Source organism: Sylvia atricapilla, chromosome 5 (assembly GCF_009819655.1).
Source record: "Sylvia atricapilla isolate bSylAtr1 chromosome 5, bSylAtr1.pri, whole genome shotgun sequence".
NCBI classification, from domain to species: domain Eukaryota; kingdom Metazoa; phylum Chordata; class Aves; order Passeriformes; family Sylviidae; genus Sylvia; species Sylvia atricapilla.
The window spans coordinates 13,200,309-13,221,897 of record NC_089144.1 but is presented as its reverse complement, the minus strand read 5'-3'; the positions used below and the strand labels follow the sequence as shown (position 1 = coordinate 13,221,897).

At 38.3% G+C, this 21,589-nt stretch overlaps 1 protein-coding gene across 5 annotated transcripts in view; it reads right to left on the bottom strand.

Moving 5' to 3' along the window:
- Positions 1-314: 314 nt before the first annotated feature.
- CD36 (CD36 molecule (CD36 blood group)) overlaps positions 315-21,589 on the bottom strand; it is a 35,784-nt gene continuing 14,509 nt past the window's right edge. For all 5 annotated transcript variants that reach the window (XM_066318742.1, XM_066318745.1, XM_066318743.1 and 2 more), the window contains exons 3-14: positions 15,142-15,299; positions 13,019-13,163; positions 11,737-11,919; positions 11,505-11,596; positions 11,023-11,069; positions 8,651-8,720; positions 6,831-7,018; positions 5,908-6,026; positions 4,550-4,623; positions 3,822-3,876; positions 3,456-3,620; positions 315-2,754 (exon numbers count right to left, since the gene is read on the bottom strand). In XM_066318742.1, the coding sequence (XP_066174839.1) occupies positions 3,456-3,620; positions 3,822-3,876; positions 4,550-4,623; positions 5,908-6,026; positions 6,831-7,018; positions 8,651-8,720; positions 11,023-11,069; positions 11,505-11,596; positions 11,737-11,919; positions 13,019-13,163; positions 15,142-15,299 (1,296 nt within the window). In that variant the 3' untranslated portion in view covers positions 315-2,754. The remainder of the gene's footprint in view (positions 2,755-3,455; positions 3,621-3,821; positions 3,877-4,549; positions 4,624-5,907; positions 6,027-6,830; positions 7,019-8,650; positions 8,721-11,022; positions 11,070-11,504; positions 11,597-11,736; positions 11,920-13,018; positions 13,164-15,141; positions 15,300-21,589) is intronic.

Genomic DNA, 21,589 nt, shown 5'->3' with positions numbered 1-21,589 from the left:
TGAGGTGGAAAGGACCCACAAGGATCATTGAATCCAGCTCTTGCGTGAATTGCCCACACAGGGATCAAATGCACAGCGTTGGTGTTATTAGCACTGGGTTCTGACCAACAGAGACAATAAATGTTGTGTGCCACTGATTTTTCTAATGTATCACGCAGCAACATGCCCTAGGATTCTGTGGTGTGCCACAGAGTAAAATGATTTAACACAGAGTAAAATGATTTAACAAGGTTAGCTGTAGCCTTGATTATTCATTTATTTATAAAACCAGTTTCTAGAAAAATACCAAATACCAAAAAAAGAGACAGAAGAACTTTATTATTCAACACAGAAGGCTTTATTTACAATTAAACATAAGGATATCAGAAAAAAATATTTGAGCTTTATTTTATTTATATTTATTTGTTTCTAATGAAAGTTTACCCCGCACTGTTTGAACAAATGTAAATACTTAACATTAGCCTTAGCTTCATGAATTAACAATAACTGTAACTGATGTTTTGGATAAAGTAACTACAAATTACAGTTCAAGTGCAGTCTAGGTCCTGGACATAGTTTAAAAGCCCAAACCTGCATTGAAATCAATGAGATTATGCCTGCGGACAAACATATCATTCTGTCCATATAAAATTTGGCCCTGAGACATTTAAAGTCATGGCCTGACTGGCTGAATCACTGCTGCTGGAACACCACATAACGCTAAATAACACTAATAAAGCAAACACTAACTTACTGACAATGTACTTGAAGTCAAATAAAATGAAGCTGAAATGTTAGTGAATCAAAAACTGCAGGAGCACTGCTGCTGTTCCTTTCATGTTAGATCCTGACACAAAAGACATTTTATTATAAAAAGTTGGTGTCAGATCTTGAACCACAGCAGAACTGTGTTTATCTCAGAGGAGATGAGGCTTAATGACTTTAGCTGTCCTCCTACTTTTTGACCAGTCCATAGGACTCTAGGGATGGCTTCAGTTGTGTCAAATTGTCCCCAGACTAATATGGGAACACGGCATCACATATGACACCAGCAACGCTGTGGAAATGAGAGAAAGGTGTTTATCATGGACTAGCCAGCACCATAAGTAATCAAGTACAGGGGCTGAGAGCAGCCCTCGCCTTGAGTGTCACACCAGCTGCTCTGGTAGCTGGCAGCTCCAGCTCACAGCTGGAAGGAGGATGCAGCCATGTACCTCACTGACCTCACCTTCAAGAATAATGTCTTGGGATTTCTGTGACTCATCAGCTCTCCTGATAGCTACAAAACTTTGTCCACGAGGAGCAGTGGAATAAAACACCAGCATTACAGTCAGTTGGATTTTCCCTTTATTTCCAAAGGTAAGAACACCTTACTAAAGATGCCCAGCCAAAGACATTGTCTTTTATTAGTAAAAGGAACCTTTCTGGTTTAAAGTCCATTGCAGCATTGTTTCCAAACAGCAGGATATGAGAGGCTGACCATGTTTGATTTCCCTTTTTCTTTGCAGCCCTTAAATAAGGGGATAAAGGATCCAAAAAGAAATTTTAGAAAATGCCAAACTTAGGCTCTTGTTCTGGATTTATTGAATCCTTGGAAAAATAGGAGACCCTGTAACACTCTGTATTTCCTAATTTACTCTCAGAATAAAATACAGCATTCAGATCAAATGAAAAAGTCAACTATTTATGGAGATGTCAGTGTTTGCTACCTGTCTAGAGGCTGATGCACCTCATTAAACACCTGGTTGCACAAATTTCCTTGTGGCAGATGGTTTATCAGTAAGGAATTTGAGCTACCTGTTTTCGTTAATGTGCTTCTATAGCAGGTGTAACCTTCTGATGTTTGATCATTATCTAGATCTTTTCTGTCTCTGAAGCATTTTGGGATATTTTCTCTTGGCCTTTCAGGTGAGATATCAGATCATTCTCCAAGGGAGGCCTTGGGCTAGGTGGACTTAGGGCAGTGCAGAGGCTTGTGTTCAAACAAGACCAAGAAATAAAAGCTCACAGGAGGCAACAGGAAGAGCAGTGGAGCAGGTTAGGAGTTAGGGTGTGGTTCAGATTAATAAACAGCTGTGGAGCCAAATGTTGATGAGATCCATCAGCATATGGATGACTGTGGTGTATCTATGAGCCATCTCCATACAAAATGCATGAACCACGTATTTAAGTAAGTCTTTTATAAACTTCATGTATTACAGTTAGTAACTTTACATAATATACTTCACATTCAATGCAATTCACATCCCTGAATAGAGGACAGAGAGCAGTTCTATTGCAGCAACTTCTATTCCTTGAAGGAACAGAGAGAAATATTGCAATGAGAGCATCTAGAGCACAGCATGAGATCCAAATTGTTGTCATTCCCAGCCTGTGCTCAGAGACGGAACATCAGCAAGCGGCTTTCAATTTTCTTGCAAATCCAGAAGAAAATGAGTAGCAAGTTGCATAAATGGCAGAAGGTGGACTAAAATCCAACTGCATCTCAGCTTCAGTCTGCTTGAATGCAATTTAAAATGTATAACAAGTTTCAAATAAAGTCTTTTGATAGTGTAGTTTCCACAGTGACCTCTTTAGTGATGTCAGAAGTTTGGACTTTCGAAAACATCAGCTTATTTGGGTTGGTAAGCTGGTCTTCTCAAAATGGAAAAACATGTTGAATTCCATAGCTCATGGATTGACTGTGCCTTGAATCACATCTTTTGCCTCTGAATTTTAACAAGCTGCTTAGCTGAAATTTCAATTAAACTTCCGCTCCCTCTGAACTCTTTTCACCTGTTGTGAAACAACATCAGAATTCAGCATATGGTGAGTTAAGTCTTCAGTTTAAGAATACCTCTTTAATATAGTATACCTTCTACCAAAATGATCATGTCTCTGCACTTTTAAATAACTCCAAAAACATGTTTGCCTCCCCAGACATCAGCACATTAATCCACTGCTTGGTCAGTCTGCCCCTGATGGGTGTATATTTGCCTCTGTGGGCTGTGTGTGTCCAGGAGGTGCTCAGACTAACATTACAATGATGCACCACTGACAGAAAGCAGTGAGAAACCAGCACTCAGTAGAAAGTGTTATTTCCAGCAGGTTCTCTGAACCTCAGACAGGGAGATGTCCTTGGAGAGCACAGTAATCTGCAGCTGTGTGGCCTCTGTCTCAGAAAGGTGCTAGAGGACTCTCCCAAGCACTTTAACAGTCTTGGACAAAATGTTGATTTTAAAGAAATCACAACAAACGAAATGGTTGTTCTTCTGATATAGTTGCCCTCCCCTGAGTTAAGAGCATCCTGAAAGATGTAGGATGGGAAAAGAACTTGAAAATATTAGGCCAAATATCTGGATTACTTCCTATGGAGTGACTGCTGAATTTTCTAGCATGCAAAAAAAAAAAAATAAGAACAGCGAAATAGGCAATGATTCTGAATTCTTGAAACCCTGAGAAGAAGTCACTGCTGAATCCTGTTAAGTGATACTTACCTATTTTAATTTCGTCGACCTGCATGTGAAGTAGGACCCCAGGAAGGACACGAACAGCACACAGCCTGCAATGATCAATCCCAGCTGCACAATTTTCAGCAGCTGGAGCTTGCCGGAGATTTTGCTTCTGAACATTTCTGCTTTCTCGTCCCCAATAACAGCAGACTGAAACAGTGCAAGACAAACATCAGTGGAAGGCACATATGTGAGACCTCAGCTGCAGAATGTATCTCTTGGTGTGGTGCAAACCACAGCATGAGTTTAATTACCCAGTTTCAGGGCTCCAAGACTGAAAAGATAGGTAGTTTTTTTGTTTATTTGTTTGTTTCAAAAGAGAGAATATTAATAGACATAAAATATACTAACCTCATTTAGCCAAAGAAGAGGGAACACATAGGATTTATTAACTTTTTTTAAAGGCCTGAAATGAGAAAATAAGTACAGCATGTTACTTTTAGTTTGCTACATAAGCCCACTCTCTACTTTAACATTTTTCTTCTCTTCTAACTTTATTTCTCCTTCCAGATGTACCTTTTAAATGTACTTTTGCAGTGAAAAAAACCAAACCAAAACTACAATTAATAACAGCCATTTGACATATTGGGCAACCATCATTTTCTGTCTAATCTTCTGTAAATGGGCAGTCAGACACAGAGAGGGTTGAAGATCTGTGTGGTGTTCATATGTACAAGATGCCAAAGGTACATTTGGGCCAATGAAGAGGAAAAAAAACCATCTAGAGACCCATTGACCCCTGTGATAAAACCATCTAGTGACAGGGAATACATGAATTCTCTTTCTCATTGAATTCATTACAGAAAATACATTTTGGTTTTTTGTTCATCCTCAAGGCCTCCATTTGGGTTTTATAAGAATGTTATTTTTAAGAACATTTTGCCTTTTCAGCTTCTGTAGGGAAATCAGATGTGTGTTAAAATACTTGGGCAGTGTCCTGCTCAGGAAGATTTACTCTGAACAAGCTTTGGGGAAATATTTTTATTCCTTCTCTTCCAAGACATTTCTATTGATGCTATCATAGACCAATCAGCCCACTTAAATATTCTTTAAAAATACAATAAAGAAGTAGCACTTACTCAATTCTTGTTGAAGGCCTCACAAGGAGGTTTACTTGCAGCCTTTTTGCAAATCGCAGTGTAAAACCAGTCACCTAAAACCAGTGAAAAAATCCAACAAAACATTAATTTAAATTTCTTAATTAGATGCCAAAATCTATAATGTGGACAGTGTCAAAAAGCACCTTGGGATTATTTTATCCTTATGGTTTGAAGGATTAATTTGTATGAAATGGTAATGTTTCTAAGGGTTTCTCATTGAAGTTCTAATGTTGTGGCCTTACCATAGTTACTTTTGTAATTTACATTTAAACCCAAAGACAAAGTTAAAAACTACTAAATCAGTCATGGCATCCTTCATATAAATATGCTTCTGGGTCTTTTTCTACCAAAAATCAGCTAAATTGTCTTTTTCAAATTGAAGGATATTTAACTTGCATAGGGCAGAAAACAAACATTTTGTATCAGGACAAACAGATGTATACAAAGATAAAATCATCTTTTCTTCATGTCTTTCTTCTACTCTCTGTCTTTCACAAAAAAAAAAAAAAATAAAAAAGGCTGTGATTCTTAAAAATTTTGTGTAATATTTAGGAAAATCTGGTTGATATCTTTATTCCAAATAAAGCGAAACAAAGATTTGGCTTCATCTCTCCTCATTGATGTTGCATAGCTTAACTGACTAATTTTAGTGAGAAATTGTCAATTTTACCTTTTTATTCAAAAAAAGAGAAAAATAGAATTTTGGAACCTTTGAATTCATTATACAATTCAGAAAACTTTGGTAAGTACACTTAAAGATCTGAATCACTGAAACAGAAATAGAGGTAAATTTGTTAGAAGTTAAAAAAATTCATTCTGTTTGGGAGATCTGCTGGACAATTCAAGTCACGAAGATTTAAATTAGATCTGTTTAAATCAGACTGTTCAGAGTTCTAGCAATAGGAAATAAACTCATCTATGTTTATTTAGTTTCAATTGAGATAGCAATTATCCAAATATGACTAGTTATAGAAAATGTTTTTAAAAATTAAGGTAAGAGGAAACAGGAGTTTCATAGAATATAATTTCCTCAAAGTTCCTGGAGATTATAGAAAAGATACAATATACTTCACAGTTTGCAGAATTTATTCAATCCCATGTTCCCAATAAGTAAAAATCAAAACAGATTTTCCAAACTTTGAAGGTCAGAATGAGATAAAGTTCTGCTCTAAATTTCCCCTGCTGAAACCATAACACTTTGAGAGCAGACCTTAGAAAAGCAAGCATGAAAATATTGCATCTTCTGCTTGTCCCTCTGGGAAAAGGCCAACTCTACTACTATTAAATTTAAACATTGCAAGTTTCCCAAGGTACAAGTATTAAACACTTGGACTTACAGGCTCTATGTCAAGATACGTCTCATGCTCTTTTTCATTTGGGCTCAGGCCTTCCACGTTATTCAATATAGATTCACTTGCATGAAGAAAATGAGGAAGAGAGATGTATACTGGTCTTTCTGTTGGAAAAAAAAACCCAACAAAAACAAACTCTCTTGAATCATTAAGCCTTGCTTTGGCACTCATCTTCACAGGTCATTTTCCAAACACAGTTTTGCTATACAGATGTACAATCCAGATAAAAATGTTTAGTCTAATCCCACCACCCCTGCAAAAAAACCCCAAGAAACTCCAAAACAAACCCCAAAATTTAAGCATTTTTGTGATTTATTTTTTGTCCTGAGGAGAATTTGCCCAGTGAAGTAAACTGCAGTTACAAATCCTGTGTCATGTGTCTACACTGTGGAGCCAGCAGTGCTCCTGAGATGAGGACACGACTGTCACTGTCTCCCCCACGTTCAGGAAACTTGTTTTAGCCTGAAAGGACCTCTCGCAGTTCACTCTGCACCAAACACAGACTCAGTATGTATTTATTTTACTGACACCACACTGAGCCAGTGCTGTCTGTGTACACACTGTCTGTGTACACACCCACCTCCACCGTGTATGTGAATTGCCACAGACACAAGGTGCAGAACTATCTCTGGCTGTCACACAGTGCCCCTCCTTTCCCTTCCCTACACACATTCCTGCAGTTTCAGTACACAGTCTGTGCTATCCCGACTTTGCATAGCACTATGCAAAGTGCAGAAATATCACAGTCCTCACTTAGGACAACGAGGCTGCAGGAATGTGAGTGGTCTCACAAGCAACGCATGGAAGAATTCACAGACAAACATCCTGGATATCAGAGGAACACCTCAGCTTCAGAATAAGTGCGTTGTCCCCAGTTAAATGGCTTGTGTGACAGCACTGTGGCATACTTGCTTTGCAGGCACTGATGTCCAGGACTCCAGCTAATGTGCAGTTCTCTGAGATCTCTTTATCCGTACAGAAACAATAATTGTCTGCCACTTCAGTTGGTGATGCAAATGCTTCACGAGGAACTATGAAGCGATACAGTGTGATTCCCTTCACATCCTGCTTGCCATGGAAAACGCCATAGATTGATCTGAGCACAAAAGAGGAGAAATGTGTTTAAGCCATTTGGATTAAAAATCTAAAATCATGGCAATGATCCTGAAGGAGCCCCCCAGCCGCCTCTTTCTTAAAAGAAACAACCCCCCCAGGAGCCCAATGTCCTGCCACACTGTTGAGTGAATTGTAGAGGCGTTCCTCTGTAGTGGAGAATATTCCACACCTTCACTTAAAGATGTACAAGCTCAGTGGTGAAAATGACAATACACAATACAAGAGACAGAAGTTCAAATACTAATAGTAAACAATATAGACAAAACTAATAAAGCAACTGAGATCTCTTTTCCCTACACACAACTACACCCACAGTCACTATAAGCTTTTTTGAAAGTTTTTGGACTACAGTAGAAATGCTTATCTATATAGAGCATCTCTTACATTGGTTTTTGCTGATCTCATGATAACCTAAGATTTATGATGCAGAAAACTTGCACAGAACCTTATTCCATTGCATAAGAATCAGAATACTACTTAAGTTTCTTTTTGCTAATTCGTTATCAGCTGATACAGAGATATGGTTGCTACACAGTAATGTAAGCAGATCACCAACACTTTGTATTGCAGCCAAAGAAAAGAACGATTTTGCAACATGGCAAAAAAAAAATTCCTGACTCTGTTTTTGCAAGATCTTTGGGCAATTGTTATTGTCCTTTCTTGTTCATGAATTGTGAGAATTAAATATTTGGAGGGATCTCTCAAACTGTGTGCAATCAATCCAAAGAATTTTATCATTTCTTCCCTGCATAGAAATCCCTTTTCCATTAACTGGAAAGTGTTTTCCAGTTTGTGGATCAAATTATTTCACAAAAAAACTCCTTTCACTTCATATAAAAACATGATCTTTGGAAACAAACACACTACAATGCAAATTGCACACTTTAAACCCAGTGAAAAGGAAGCATCTGTTTCCAGGCAGCAAAATAAATAAAGGGTTTCAACGTCCCAAAGTAAATACAGTGTGATGCACTTTAAATCTTTACCATTTCTTTCAGTGATCCTGCTGGAGAACCTGGGGACACTGGAGAGCCCAGCAGAAGCAACAGGCTTAAAAGTCATCAGCATGGGATGTATTAAGCAGGATTGTTTGTTTATAAACAAATAAAAATAAAATAAGTAAAAATATCCTGTGAGAAAACAATTTTGAGTATCTATTGAATGACAGTAAACACGGTTTTCTGCATAAATGATTTTTTTTCCAGACAGGCCAAAGATGGACCTAACTGGACCCTGCTGAACCTGTTGCCTTCTCAGACCAAACAAGGCTTGGTCCTGGTCTTAGAAGAATTTCAAGATTTTGAACCCTGTGGCGTTCAGTGCATTCTACAAATCCGTAACAGCTCACGGTATCACGTTTTCCTGAATACACATCTGTAACTGGCTGAAACAAAATACATTGCACTAGCTTGCTACTTGGCATTAAAGTGCTAGAATCAGGCTCTGAATCATGAGCACAACTCACAACTTTATTGTGTTTTAGATGAAAGGTTGATGTTGCACTGCCTGCCTGACCCGAGCCCAAGCACAGCCACTGCAGCCACCCTGTGAATGCAGGGAGCATTCAGTGGCACACTCAGGTGTGACACACCCCAGGAAAGGAGCAGCCCACCTGCAAATGTCAGAGGAGAAGAAGCGCAGAACCTGATCCTTCTTGACAAATGGAGGGAAGGATGCTCCATCTGCGAACAAAATAAAACAGCAGCTTGAAAGCAATTCCACTTAGAAGACATGATTTAATTTCCAGCTCAATACTCAGTTGTTGGTTTCCTGTAAAGCTGTGGCAAAAGTAAACAATATGAGTCATTTGTGGGGAAATGTTTATGTAAGTTATTGCACATTGACAGGCACTTCACAGATAAGATGTAATTGTTTTTGAAAGTGAGCTGAGATAGAGCAGCTTTTTTTTTATTCGACCCCAGATTTGAAGCTACATGATCAAGCCCATTTAAAACAGAGCATATTAAAAAAAAAATAAATCTTCTTAATATGAAGCCAAAAACCTGTTGCCATTTCTTCAGGGTTTATGTAGTCTGTAGACCTAAACCTTCCTAGGAATGCCTGAGTCAGCTGCAGTTATGACACTCAGTGCTTACAAGAAATACAGCTTTAGACTTCAACAGTCTATTTCATTATCAAGGCTAAACCTTTTCCACCAAAGATTGCTCAAGCGGGCCTCTAAGCTGAGGTTTTCTAGAACTAATGGAGAGGAGGGAACCACCTCTAGAGCCCAATCCACCTCACCCCACGGTAGATATGCCAAATAAGTCAGAGGAGTAACACTTCGGTGTTGTTTCCCTCCACTTGCTCTAAAAGAGTGCAAACACTCAGAATTGTATTGCTGCATTGCAAGCACCCAGAGTTATGTAAGAGGAGCCTCTGCCATTTTCCCAATTAAGGTGTTGTAACAAACCTTTAACCAGTACATTTGTTAGCTTTTGTGACAATTTCTGTTTAGTTTCTTAGGCAGCAGCCATAACCAAACAATTGCAAACATCTGTGATATCTTTGAATCCAGTTGGCACGAGCATGAAGGCTAAATTACATATAGCCACTTGCCCACTGCTGACAGAAGCACTTTTTTTTTCAAAGATTCAAGATCATCTTAAACACACACTCTGTTTTCTAAATCTTGGCATTCTTGTAAGTTTGGCAAACATGGATTCATGTCAAGCCACATGCAAGTATGCTGGTTTATATTTTTATCTTTGTATTTTCTTACATTATACATGTTGAGCTTTCATGTGAAAGCTTACAAGATAAGGTAGAATTCTCACACTTACAAGATTTTTTAACCTGCTGCATCTCCAAATACAGCAATGCCACACTGAATGACCTTGTAAACTGTGCAGCAATGTTTGCTCACAAACAAAAGCTCATTTTCACTGTACTGGAGCACTTAATTAGTTAGCTGAGTATGTTTATTCCATCAGTTACAGAAGAAGGATAAATAAAAAGTTGACCCTGGTTAAACAAAAAGATTCCAGGCCCCATAAGAAAGAAAGTTCTAGAATGCAGGAAAATATTGTTTCTTGTAAAATTAATTACATGGTTTAAAAAGGAGCTAATCCTTCGTGGCTCACAGATTTTTGGAAAATCAGATTCTTGTGATGTATTTTAAACACTACAAAATACATTGTTGCACAATCTGGGTTATAAGGAAAACTATCTATGCCAGGTAAAGCAGAATGGAAAATGGAGGGGAAAAGCCCAAACCAAACAACCCTACACAAAAGCCTTAATTTTCTGAAGGTCTGCAGGTCTCTGCAAAAGCCTCTACCAGACACCTGCCAGCCTCAGCTCCACAGATCATGGTGTCCTCAGAGCAATGCCTTCACTAATCAAAAAGAAAAAAAAAAAGCCACTTGAATCTTAAATTACTCAGCTGTTTACCTATGCATTCCAAAAGAAAAGTCAAAAATATTTGTCTATACTCTGTTCATCCCAGTCTAAGTTACTTTTCTTTTTCATCCCTTTTCATTTTCTAGTGATCTACAAGCCTTTCATCTGACAGCCTCGTCCTTTGTTGCCTCAATTTCTTTTCATACATCAGGATGTCCATTCTGGTGCATTTAATTAAATTTTCAGCAGCGCAAATGAATGTGCATTATTAAAATGCCAAGATAATTTTCAATTTCTATAGCAAAGAAAAAGAATCTTAATTATATTGTAGTGTGAAAATCATTAGTAGAAACAAGAGAACTGGATAATTTTGTTTCTCTTCCACATTTACTCTAGATGTAGAGGCTGAGTACATGTGTATATAAAAAGATGTGCAGTAATAAATAATTGGTATATTTTAAAAGATATACAAACATCATATGAATAGTATGTCTGTATATATATATATATATATATATATGCTTAATATACAGAATACAAAACTAACAAAGGCCAGGGGAGTTAATTTAAATATTGTGTCTCACTATTCCCTTGAAATATCAAGAAAAGTGCTGAAGATTTAAAAAGCTTTAATAGGCTCACCTGTGCCATTAACCATATCACAGTGACCTGGCCAGTACGAAAGAGTCCTGTAAGATAAAATAAAAGTCATGCTGCCTGTAAGCACTTTAATTACCTGTAATACCAAATACAATTGTTCCAGGATAAGCCTGACCCGTTTGCAGAGGCAAAAGATAGAGATGTTCATTTATTCAGATAAATTATAGGATCCATTAGAAGAGGATAAAGAGAATCTATCTACTTAAGAATGCAAAACAGAAGTAAATACTTGTATCAAAGAATCAATAACTGTCTAAAGTCCAAGGTCCTAACAGAACTATTGATAGCTGAAAGAAAGTGATATTTTTGCTAAGCCCAGGGCTTGATCCTGTTTCCTTTGAATCATTGAAGTTTCTTCCATTTATCTATAGCTCCTAGTGAATCAAGTTTTAAAAGACATACTTTGAGTGTATATATATATATATATATATATATATATATATTACTCTAAAATATTATGGTACCTTTTATTTTTATAGCTTTCAATTATTGCTGTTTTTGTAATATCTTCTGTCCCAGTATACACAGTATAAGGTCCATCACTTGTCCCATTATACTGTAACAGAGGCAACAAGAAAGAATAACAGTTAGAAATACTGAACAAATTTATATAATTTTCTTCCTCAGAGCAGCTGTCTTAAGTTTTATTCACAGAATGATAACTGAAGGCATTGCCTCCTCGAGGTTTTCACTTACCGGGTAGAAGACTCCCACAACTGGGTTCACACCGGGGAAGGGGATTCTGGACAAGAAGGGATCTTTGTATCCCCACAGAATTTCTTTGACTGTTCTGTTCTGCAGTATAGCTGCATTGGAAGATTTCACCCAAGTGTTTATTATTGATTGCATAAAACCACTTGGGTACACAGAAGGTACAGCCTACAAATGCAATAAAATCAATGTTTAGTATAAAATTCTGCATGTGCTTTGAATTAAAAACATGGAGACTGACTACAAGAAATATCTGCCAAAGCCAGTTCCCAGATTTGCAACTCCCTTGAAGTCAGGTTTCTACATAAAACTGACATTTCTTAACAAAACAATTACTGGCCATCATCTACACAAAAGTAGACAATTTTTCTTGACTGATTGCGTGAGTTCACTGTAACAGCCCTAACTATGGAATGACAGAACAGCTGAAGTTTGCAGGAACCCCTGGAGGCCATCTGGTCCAATCTCTGCTCAAGCAGGACCATTGAGAACCAGTTGCCCAGGACCATGGCCAAATGGGCCTCTGAATAGTTACAAGTAATGATTTCACAAAAGCTTGGATCAGATGATCTTCTGAAGTGCCTTCCAAAATGGGCTCTCCTGTGACTCTGTGACTGCTGGCATCTGAGTTCTATTTTGTATTTGCACCAACCATCTTCATACTCTGCCCCTCGCAGACCCCTTCTCACAGCAATCCTGAGCACTCATGCAGACACCAGAAAGTTGGTGCAGCACAATATAAGTATGAAAACTGTAAATATTAGCCTAAGGCAAACATTCTCAGCCTGTGATAAGACAAAAACACCTAAAGGCTCTAGCACTACTCTAGGTGAAGATCCCTGTGCTTGTTGAATAACTAATGCTCAGCAGGACAGGAGAGCTCCAGGACTGCACCATGGTGCAGGCTCTGTGGTGGTGAGGCCATGCAGACCCTGGGGGTGGGAATCAATGCAGCCTTCCCTGCCAAGCAGACCTGAGGGCATGATGCAAAGAGCATGGCAAATCCAGCCTGTACTGCTCATGTTGTACCTCACACACAAAGGGAACCCATCCACAAACTCTTGGTTTATCCCCATGCTAAAATTGACTAGGAGGATGCTTTTTGAGCTTTGGACACACTGTAGTAAAAGGTGTCCCTGCTGGAACTAGATGGTCTTTAAGGTCCCTTCCAACCTAAACTGTTCTATGATTCTATGAACTTCCCCCCTGTTTCCTCCAGCAGCTCAACATTTGTATATGGACATTGTGGCTTTGTTTCTTTACTTACTACAACAGCGAGATTGAGGACGGTCATGCTGTCATTTTCTGTCCCGATAGACAGATCAGGTTCAAAATCAGCAGCATTAGGCAACATGTAGGATATTGTGCCATTCTCACCCTCTGTGACATTTTCTTTGGGTAGGTATCGCACCCTGGAAATACAAAACAAAACCAGATCTTTGACTTTTAATCTTTGACTTCTGAGAAAACGCATGACCACACCTGACTGAAGGTTTCAGAAAAGTTGATGAATATTTTAGTAAAATTAATGTTGAACATTTTATAACCACTAAAAGGTTTATAAACTTTTCATGTGATCACATATAAAAATTCAATTTTCTGCAAATACTGTTCCTTTGGAAATATTTCCTTATTCATGGAATAGTATTTCTTGGTACTAAAATGAAAGCAAGTTGTTTTGGGTTTTTTGTCATTAATGGGCCTTATATATTTTAATATGTTTTTAAATTAATTATAATTTGTCACATTTTATAGGCTATCTCACTGTTGCATGTAATTGCAAGGGGGTGACAGCTCTAAAAACCTCAGATTTTTAATCTGATAGGCGTATTGTAACAAAATAGGTTAAACCCATAACGGTACTTTGATAATATTTAATACGCATGTAGAGATTTATAAGCAATCTTTCAGTCCCACTGAGGTTCTGCCAATCATGCCCTGTCAGCAGATCTCTAAGGTACAAAATCTCTTTCTGATCCCACTGTGGGGACAGCAGCCAGCAGGGATCAAATAACAGTCTATACTGTAGGTCCAGAAAGCTGATCACAGCTCCATCCATGAAGAGATCTCCAGGATACTTCAGGATCAGATCTTCCAGCATGAGTGTAGGGGGATAAAAAAGGTACAGAGAACATTTTCCCATGGTACAAATGTATCCAGTGCAGGTGGGCCTTATCTGAAGAGCACCTGGATTTTGGTTTCTCAGAACTGGTTTGTATACATGCAATTTTAATTATTAGCCTAATGTGTAGAGCACCTACCTGAGAGATGGGAGATTTTTTCTTTCTAATTAATGTTCTTTTGAATAGTTCTAAACTATAATAAATTATTAAATGTTTAAAGGGAGATTGAGAGAGACTCAATGTCACACTTACTAAGGTAGACCAAATATCCCAGGGAAGGCGTGAGTGCAGCAGTGAAGCTGCTTTCATTTCATAGTCACTGTTTCTTACTTAGTCTTATTTAGGCTTCTGGCTGAGATTTGTCCCTGAGAAAAAAGGCACCATCATCAGCACCAATGTAAAATTTTTCTGTTTGGTGGGAATTCACCTTCTGCAGTATTTCTTAACTGACTTTTTCCTGATTCCTATGCAACCCTTTCCCCTGTCTTCCCAGGGAAAGGGAAGACTCTGTGAAACTAAAGTTGAGAAATAGACAAACTTTTAGGCATCAAGGCACTTTGGCTGAAGATGCTGAAATGGAAACCTATCTTGTGAATATAATATACATCCTTTAAGTTATAGAGAAAGAAATATCCTGTCATCATAGGAAAGCAATTTCCTAACAAAGGTGCTAGCAATAGCAAATACTGGGCTTAATAACTCAGGAAGCAACAACTAGTCCTATGTCAACATCACATTTAACGTTAAATAAATAATAAAACCTCCCTTGAATGTGGGAGGACTGCTGCACCTACACCCTAGCTAGTATACTCAGAAAAAGGAATGCCTTCCCAAGCAAAATTTGAAAAAAGAAAAGCTATTGATTAAAAGTGTCATAAAGAAAAAAAAAAAACAAAACCAAATTGCATTATTAAAATGAGTATTAGTGAGGCATGGCTGATAGGATAATCTCTTGGTTTTAGGGCATCTGGCGCATTTTCTCCTGTTATAAAGATGGTAAAAACTGAACAGGAAGGAACATAACTGTCTTTGTGATATTGTGGCTAGTGAATTATTGTTTTTTGCAAGTACAAGCAGCTTCACATCCAATAACCTATTTCTGTTTGTGTTTTCCTTATGTTAGACACAATCCACAAAATATTTGGGATTGTGGTGTGCAGCAATTTAGGCATTTTTTTCATGTCTAACTGAAATATGATGCTGGAATTTCAAAAGTAAATTTTATCTCAGCAGACATGATGTCACATATTAGAGGGTCTTTTCCTACCTGTATGTGTAAGGTCCTCTTTGTTCAAGTTTTGGTTGACCCCCATCCATAACCTCTAAAGGATTTAACACATGGAAAATCCAAAATTCCCTGTAAACTGTGCTTCCTGGGACAAGCCAATTTTGAAAAGCAGCGGTACCATTGACAATGACAGCTTCCTGAAAGTACAAAAATCAAAAGTTAAATTTATCCACAAAAGAAACAAGTGAGAAGTTGCATTTGCTAGATGATTGTTGAAGGTTTCAAAGCAAACAGAAAAAAAATGCCATTTTAACATCAGTATGAGATGTACAGCCCAGTCAGCCAACATCTGGAGGCAGCTTGACATTCCTCAGTGAGAGAAAAAGTGAGTTCCTCTAAAAGAAAGAGCTGATACAATTTGTTGATGTAGCCAGTAGCAAAGCTTTCCTATTGCTGTAGTGGGGCATTCCTTTAACTCTCGAACACTTGCCAAACCCACTGATTATTTATAAAGATAAAATCTTTGATGACTGAATGATACTCAGCAGGTTACAGAATCCATAAACTACTTTTCATACAGTGCAAATAGCCCAAGGGGGAAATGAGAGTTATGCCTGAGCATAAGTCAGGGACTAGATATTTTTGCACTCAGAGAAATCACTTAGTATTCTTGAAGGACTGTTTCTTTGGCAGAAATGCTTTATCACTGAAACTGAGACTTGCTAAGAAATCTCTCTAATTCTGATAACATTTTATTAGGAAATTTTCCTGGATCTGAGGAAGAAGTCCTAAGCTTTAAGTCTGTGCCACTTAGCCATGTGGCAAATGGCAAGCCAGACCTCAGGACTGCAGAGTGAGAAAGAGAGTTGTAAAGTCCCCCTGTATAGTCAGGGGAATGCCTGTTTCGCCTGGTCTGTATCAGGCCTCTTCTACAGGATTTTCCCAAAACCTTGGGAAAATGTAATTTTCCCCCTCGGTGCTAAAAATTCATAAAAGTGCTTTCCAGTAAGAAGAAAAATGTAGGTTGCATGTCTCCAACATAAAAGATGCTTTTCCTTATTAGAGTGATTGAAGATGAATTAGCTAATTTGCAAACTTATAAAGTCCAGAAATTAAAAGGCTCTAATTTCTCTAGAGAGCGAGGAAAGACATTTTAAATCAAAAGTTGCTAGATTTTTTTTTCTAGTGTAAGTTTGTGCCTCTAAAGTTCACTTAGCAATCACCAGGTAAACAAAATAGATACTGCCAGTTAGAAACTGCTCCTGCAGTTAGAAAAAAAAAAATCTCATCTTGAGAACTTTTAACACAGTCAGCGTTCTGTCTGCAAAAAGCCTTTTTACAGTGGAGTTGCAAACACCTTGCTGGTGGTGTAAAGCCCTGGGCTTGCTGCCTGAATGTCTGCTATAATTTATGTGCATTTGTGTGAGAGGGGAAGGAAACCCTCCTGTATCAAGTGTGTTATCATCTTGAGGCCTTGCACTCAAACCTCACAAGGTGAAAGACTGTCCCAGCTGTGGCCCAGCACAGGGCAGCCCAGCTCCTGGATGAAGAAGGAATAGCTCACGTGTTTCAGAAATTGCCTTCCCAGTTTTCCCAGAGAATTGTTCCAAGAATCTGGGAGAAACAGGATGGTATAAAAAGTGCAGCTCAGTCTGCCCAGGGTCTGCCTGTGATCTGTACTCAGCAGGGTCCTGAGATGGGGACAAATGCCTGGATTTGGCCTCCCACTGTGTAACTGGAGTGGGCAAATGGTTAAATTTCTAGCAGATACATGGTCAAGAAGATAAACTAATCTCTCTAGGAGACAATACTGAGGAACAGAGAATAGAGACATTTCAACCTTGTGACAATAGAACTATTTAACAGATCTTAAAGTGGCACTACTTACATTTTAAATTTTTTTTCCCTCCATCCATTCCCCTTCCCCTTACGGCCGTTTGCCAGGGGTTGGAGTAGTGCAGATGATATGCCAACTCTGCCACTGCACTCTGCTAGGTCACAAAGTGTGGCTTTGCAGCCCACCATTCACTGTGAGCTAATGTCACTCTTGGGGAATGCTTCAAGGGCACAGCTGACCTAATCTGGCACTGCTGCTGCCAGAGGGGCAACTGGTTCCCACAGACCAGAGTCCCTGATCTATGTGACACCCTCTTCCTTTGCAGCAGCTCTTATGCCTCAGGGAGCTGTTTCTGCCTGCCAGACAGGAGGAATATAATCCCCTAATTCTATTATTTTTTGCTTTTTGTGTTACCTTTCTGCCAATTAGCCATTTGGCTCAGGGGTCTGTGCAGAGAGAATCAACACTGGAACATGGGAAGCAGCAGGACAAAAGAAAAGAAGGAGGAGGAAGGAAGATAATAAGACCTGTATTTTCAGTGGCATTTAGCCACTATTGTTGATATTTCTCCCACAAAAGAGGTGTGTATGATTCTCTGTCACATACTTTGAGAGTACAAATGGTGGGTTAAAGTGGAATAAAATCTAGAGCTCTTTTTCATGTCTTCATTTAATTAATAAATACCCCTACAACAGAAAGCCGTTTTTTTTTTTTTTTTTTTTTTTTTGCTGTTTGATCATTGGTGATCCACCCCTAAATATTACCCCTCTCTCTGGCTGGGCAGTTACATATTTCCTTATTAACACTGGTGTGCTTTGGGATGCTATGAAGGGAGGAGTAATTTTGGAAACTAATATGCAACAGATAGTACAAAACACCTCTCAACTGCCTAGTCCATCTGCATCAGCTCTGATATCTCATGCAATAGTGAACTACTGTTAGCAAGAGCAGCTACACAAATGTGATTGCTACACAGCCAAATTCATGCCATGACCCAACTGCATGAGATTGACTGAAACCAGTGGTAACTTTGGCCCTTTTGTTTCTGACAATTCTCCCCCCACTAGAGGTGGGTCAACTAGCAATATAGAAATTCAAGAAATTGTGAGCAGTCAGCAACAGATGTTTGCTGCAATTCCTTGATTCAAAGTAAGTTAAGCCATTGTGATTTCCGATGATGAAACACAAAATTTAAGACAAAGTTTCTGTCTGGACAAAAAATTTGGCCAGATGGACAAAAGATGCCATTTTCAGGGAACTGAGAAGTGGCATGAATACTTTGGATTGTAACAAAATTGTGCATGTCAGGCTGCCTACATAAACTGGAGGAAACAAACACTACAATTCTGTAAAACTCAAAAAGTAAAGCTTAAGAAAAGCAAATAATCTTCTCCCATTTTGCAGCTGGAAGAATGACTCATTACTTCTTAAATTATTAGCTTATTATTAGCCTTTCTACTCAAGCTTTGCTGGATCATAACTTTTATTCCTTTCCAGTCCTTGATAATAAAGAATTCTGGGAATCAGTAGATGTAGAGGCATCCGTTGGGTGCCAGACTGTAGAGACATCCGTGGACGACAGAGACAAGGAACTCTGCAGACCTGAGATATTCTAGAAACACGTGGTTTTATTGCAAGGGTGGTGAGTAAAGAGGGCTGCTTTCAGCCACCAGCCTCGGCTGAAGAGAAGCCCCAAAGAGAGAGGGAGAGAGACAGGGGGTATGAGGTAAGGGAGGTAAAAAAGCTACGAGGGGTAAGAGAGGTCAGCAGAGTGCAGGGTTCAGAGGGGTAAGAGAAAGGGAGGTAGAAGAGGAAGAGAAGGAAGGGAAAGAAGAGGAAGAGAGAAAGGATCTTGTTCCAACACATTATAACTCCTTTTGTGTTGAATATTCTAATTTACAGTGACCAACCAGCACAAGATACAAAACCTACAAACATTGCACGCAGCCTCTGAGAACTACTAAATTACCATATCATTGTATATTCTAAACTCTAAAGACCACTCTTCTTATCTACTTTTTCCTTGATGTCTTGGCAGGGTGGAGACGGACTGCATTCTTGAGTCCTTCTGTTTTCTGTCCTTCAATTTATCTCCACCTAATCACCATCTTCCTGCCTGCCATGCCTACATCTCAAAGCTGGCCTTCATTTCTATTTCACTCACAAGTTTTACATCTCCAGTATTTCTTACTAGACAATCATATCCACAAGCCCTTCCTGTCCCATCTTTCCCAACAAGTAGAGCTTAAAATTGATCATGTGGGAATATGTGTGGTTAGGTTCTTTGTGTTCTACTGAGAGCCAGCAATTGTTTTAGCTTCATTAGTTTATATAAAGAAATGACATATGAATGTCACAAACACAGTTTTAAATTAGAGGTGTTTCCCATGCCTCCAGTAGCTTAGGAGATATAATCTGGCCGATCACAGATCACAGATATGTAGAGACAAATGAATAAACATAATAATAGCTACAATTCAAAGCCTTATTTCTAAAAATAACTAAGACTAACCCAGTACAGCACTGAGGCATTTTAGCAAACCATTCAGCATTCTATATTATCAATTCATCAAGAGTTCAATATAATAAGTATTATTTTGTGACTTCTGTTCAGCTTCTGAGCATATGCACTCAGGTAGAAAGCAGAAGAACTTAGAGAAGTGGTGATAAAGATTTTTTCTAGCAAATGAATCCACTACCAATAGCTTTGAGTGGTTAAACCTAGCTGGGAAAAAAAAGACACATAACTGAAGTGATGGGACTTTTGCCTAAAAAGATAATATTGTTTTAAGGAGGGAAAGATAAATAGTAGAAATTGAGATATGTCAAAATATCTTGTTCCAACAATAGCAGATAAAATATTTCTGATTTGTTGCTTTGAATGCTCCTTTTCTTTCACCTTTTTTTTTTAAATTCTAGAGATTATATCTAGTATTAATGACAATAGACATGAGAATGTCCAACTGAAATAAGTAGAGTTAGTAAAAAAGTATATTTTTATAATCTCAAACAAAGTATTTTTCTGTAGACAAACTTCCATGTTTCACTCGTAACTCTACTAAGGTCAACTTTCTAAAGCCCTAAGACCTTCATGGAAAGTCCTCTCACCTCTGGACAGATTCACTGTTTGCAGAAATTAGGACAGGACTTTTGCCCTTTGGTCCTGAATCAGAGGCACCTTTCCATGAATAACATCAGAGCTGAAATAGTTTAGCACTAATCTTCTGTGGATCCCTGCCAAGGTGCTGCTGCTGGTGTCATTTTGAGTCTGCTCTTCAAGTGACAGTTTTTTTAAAGAGCCTTGAAAACAATTCAGAACTTATATGTATATACATACACTGTTGTTTTTTTTTTTTTTTTTTTTTTTAACTCTGCTCTCTGCTGGAGGTTGGAGTTGAAATCAACTTATCCAAATTTTTGGAGACACAGGTAAAACATTCTGAGGCTAGAAAACATAGCCATGCGCTCTGATTTGAAGCACAGTTGTCTGATAATAAATAGGAAAAAAACAAAGATGTGGCATCAGGGCGTTTTACGTTACAAAGGGTTTGTTTGGGTTGTCGTCTCACGGGTTGCTCATGGGTAGAGCACAGCACCCACCCGACTTGAGATAACAGCCCACAGACTCAGAGTCTCTGCCCAATTCCTAAGGGTACCCGAAATTTTCTGTACCCTTGCAGATGCTTCCTCTTTGCTTCAAAAACAGTTTTCAGCCTTCCAGCAAAACATACCGTGCCCATGTTTATTCTGGCTAATCTCTTGATGACTGCAATAAAGGGGAAATGAGGCTGGTAAAGTGTAAAGATGTGTGCTTAAAGGAGGCTTAAGAGAAGCATGGTTTGCCTTCTGCTTCTAGCAGAAAGGACCAAAAAATACTATTGATTACACTGACTTTTCTAATTAAAGTTCCTCCAATTCATTGGGAGATGCTGAGAAGTTCATCTGGACTTGATTAATCTTGCTTCAGGGTAAATTGACAGTAATGTTATTTGACTAAACCTCTATAACAAGTTAATTTAGGACAATTTGTCTTGGTATAGTACAGAGTGTCCTAAAGCTATCCAAACTTTGTAATTCTAATCCAGCAATAACATTTGATAGCAACTTTCATTTCCTCCAAAAAAAAAATAGGATTGGTCCTACTACCGTGCAGAAGACTGGAATTTTTTCTGAGATAGGATAGCCAGAGGAAAAACTAGGGGTCATTTTTCAAGCTATGACTGTGAAGAATTTAAGACAAGATTTTGCCTTTATTGGTTGTGTCTGAAACAGGTTTTAATTTTCATTAGAAATATGGCATACTGAGTTTTGTTTTCACTAGTGGGTGAGGTTCTCTTTTAAATTTTTCCTCATATGAGTATGAATGGAAATAACATAGATTCAATGAGGTTGGAAAAGACGTTCAAGATCATCCAGTCCAACCTTTGATTGCAATGCTCACTAAACCATATCTTGAAGTGCCATATCAAGTAATTTTTTGAGCCTCTTCTTTAGGGCTGGTGACTATGTCTTCCCTAGACAGGCTGTTCCATATAAATGCTTAGAGGCCATATCTCAAAGAACATCTCACTCTTTGCTTTTTTCCCTGTCCTATGCTCACTATTCTTGAGAAATTCCAAACAAATTTGTTATGAGAATAGTTCTACTTCT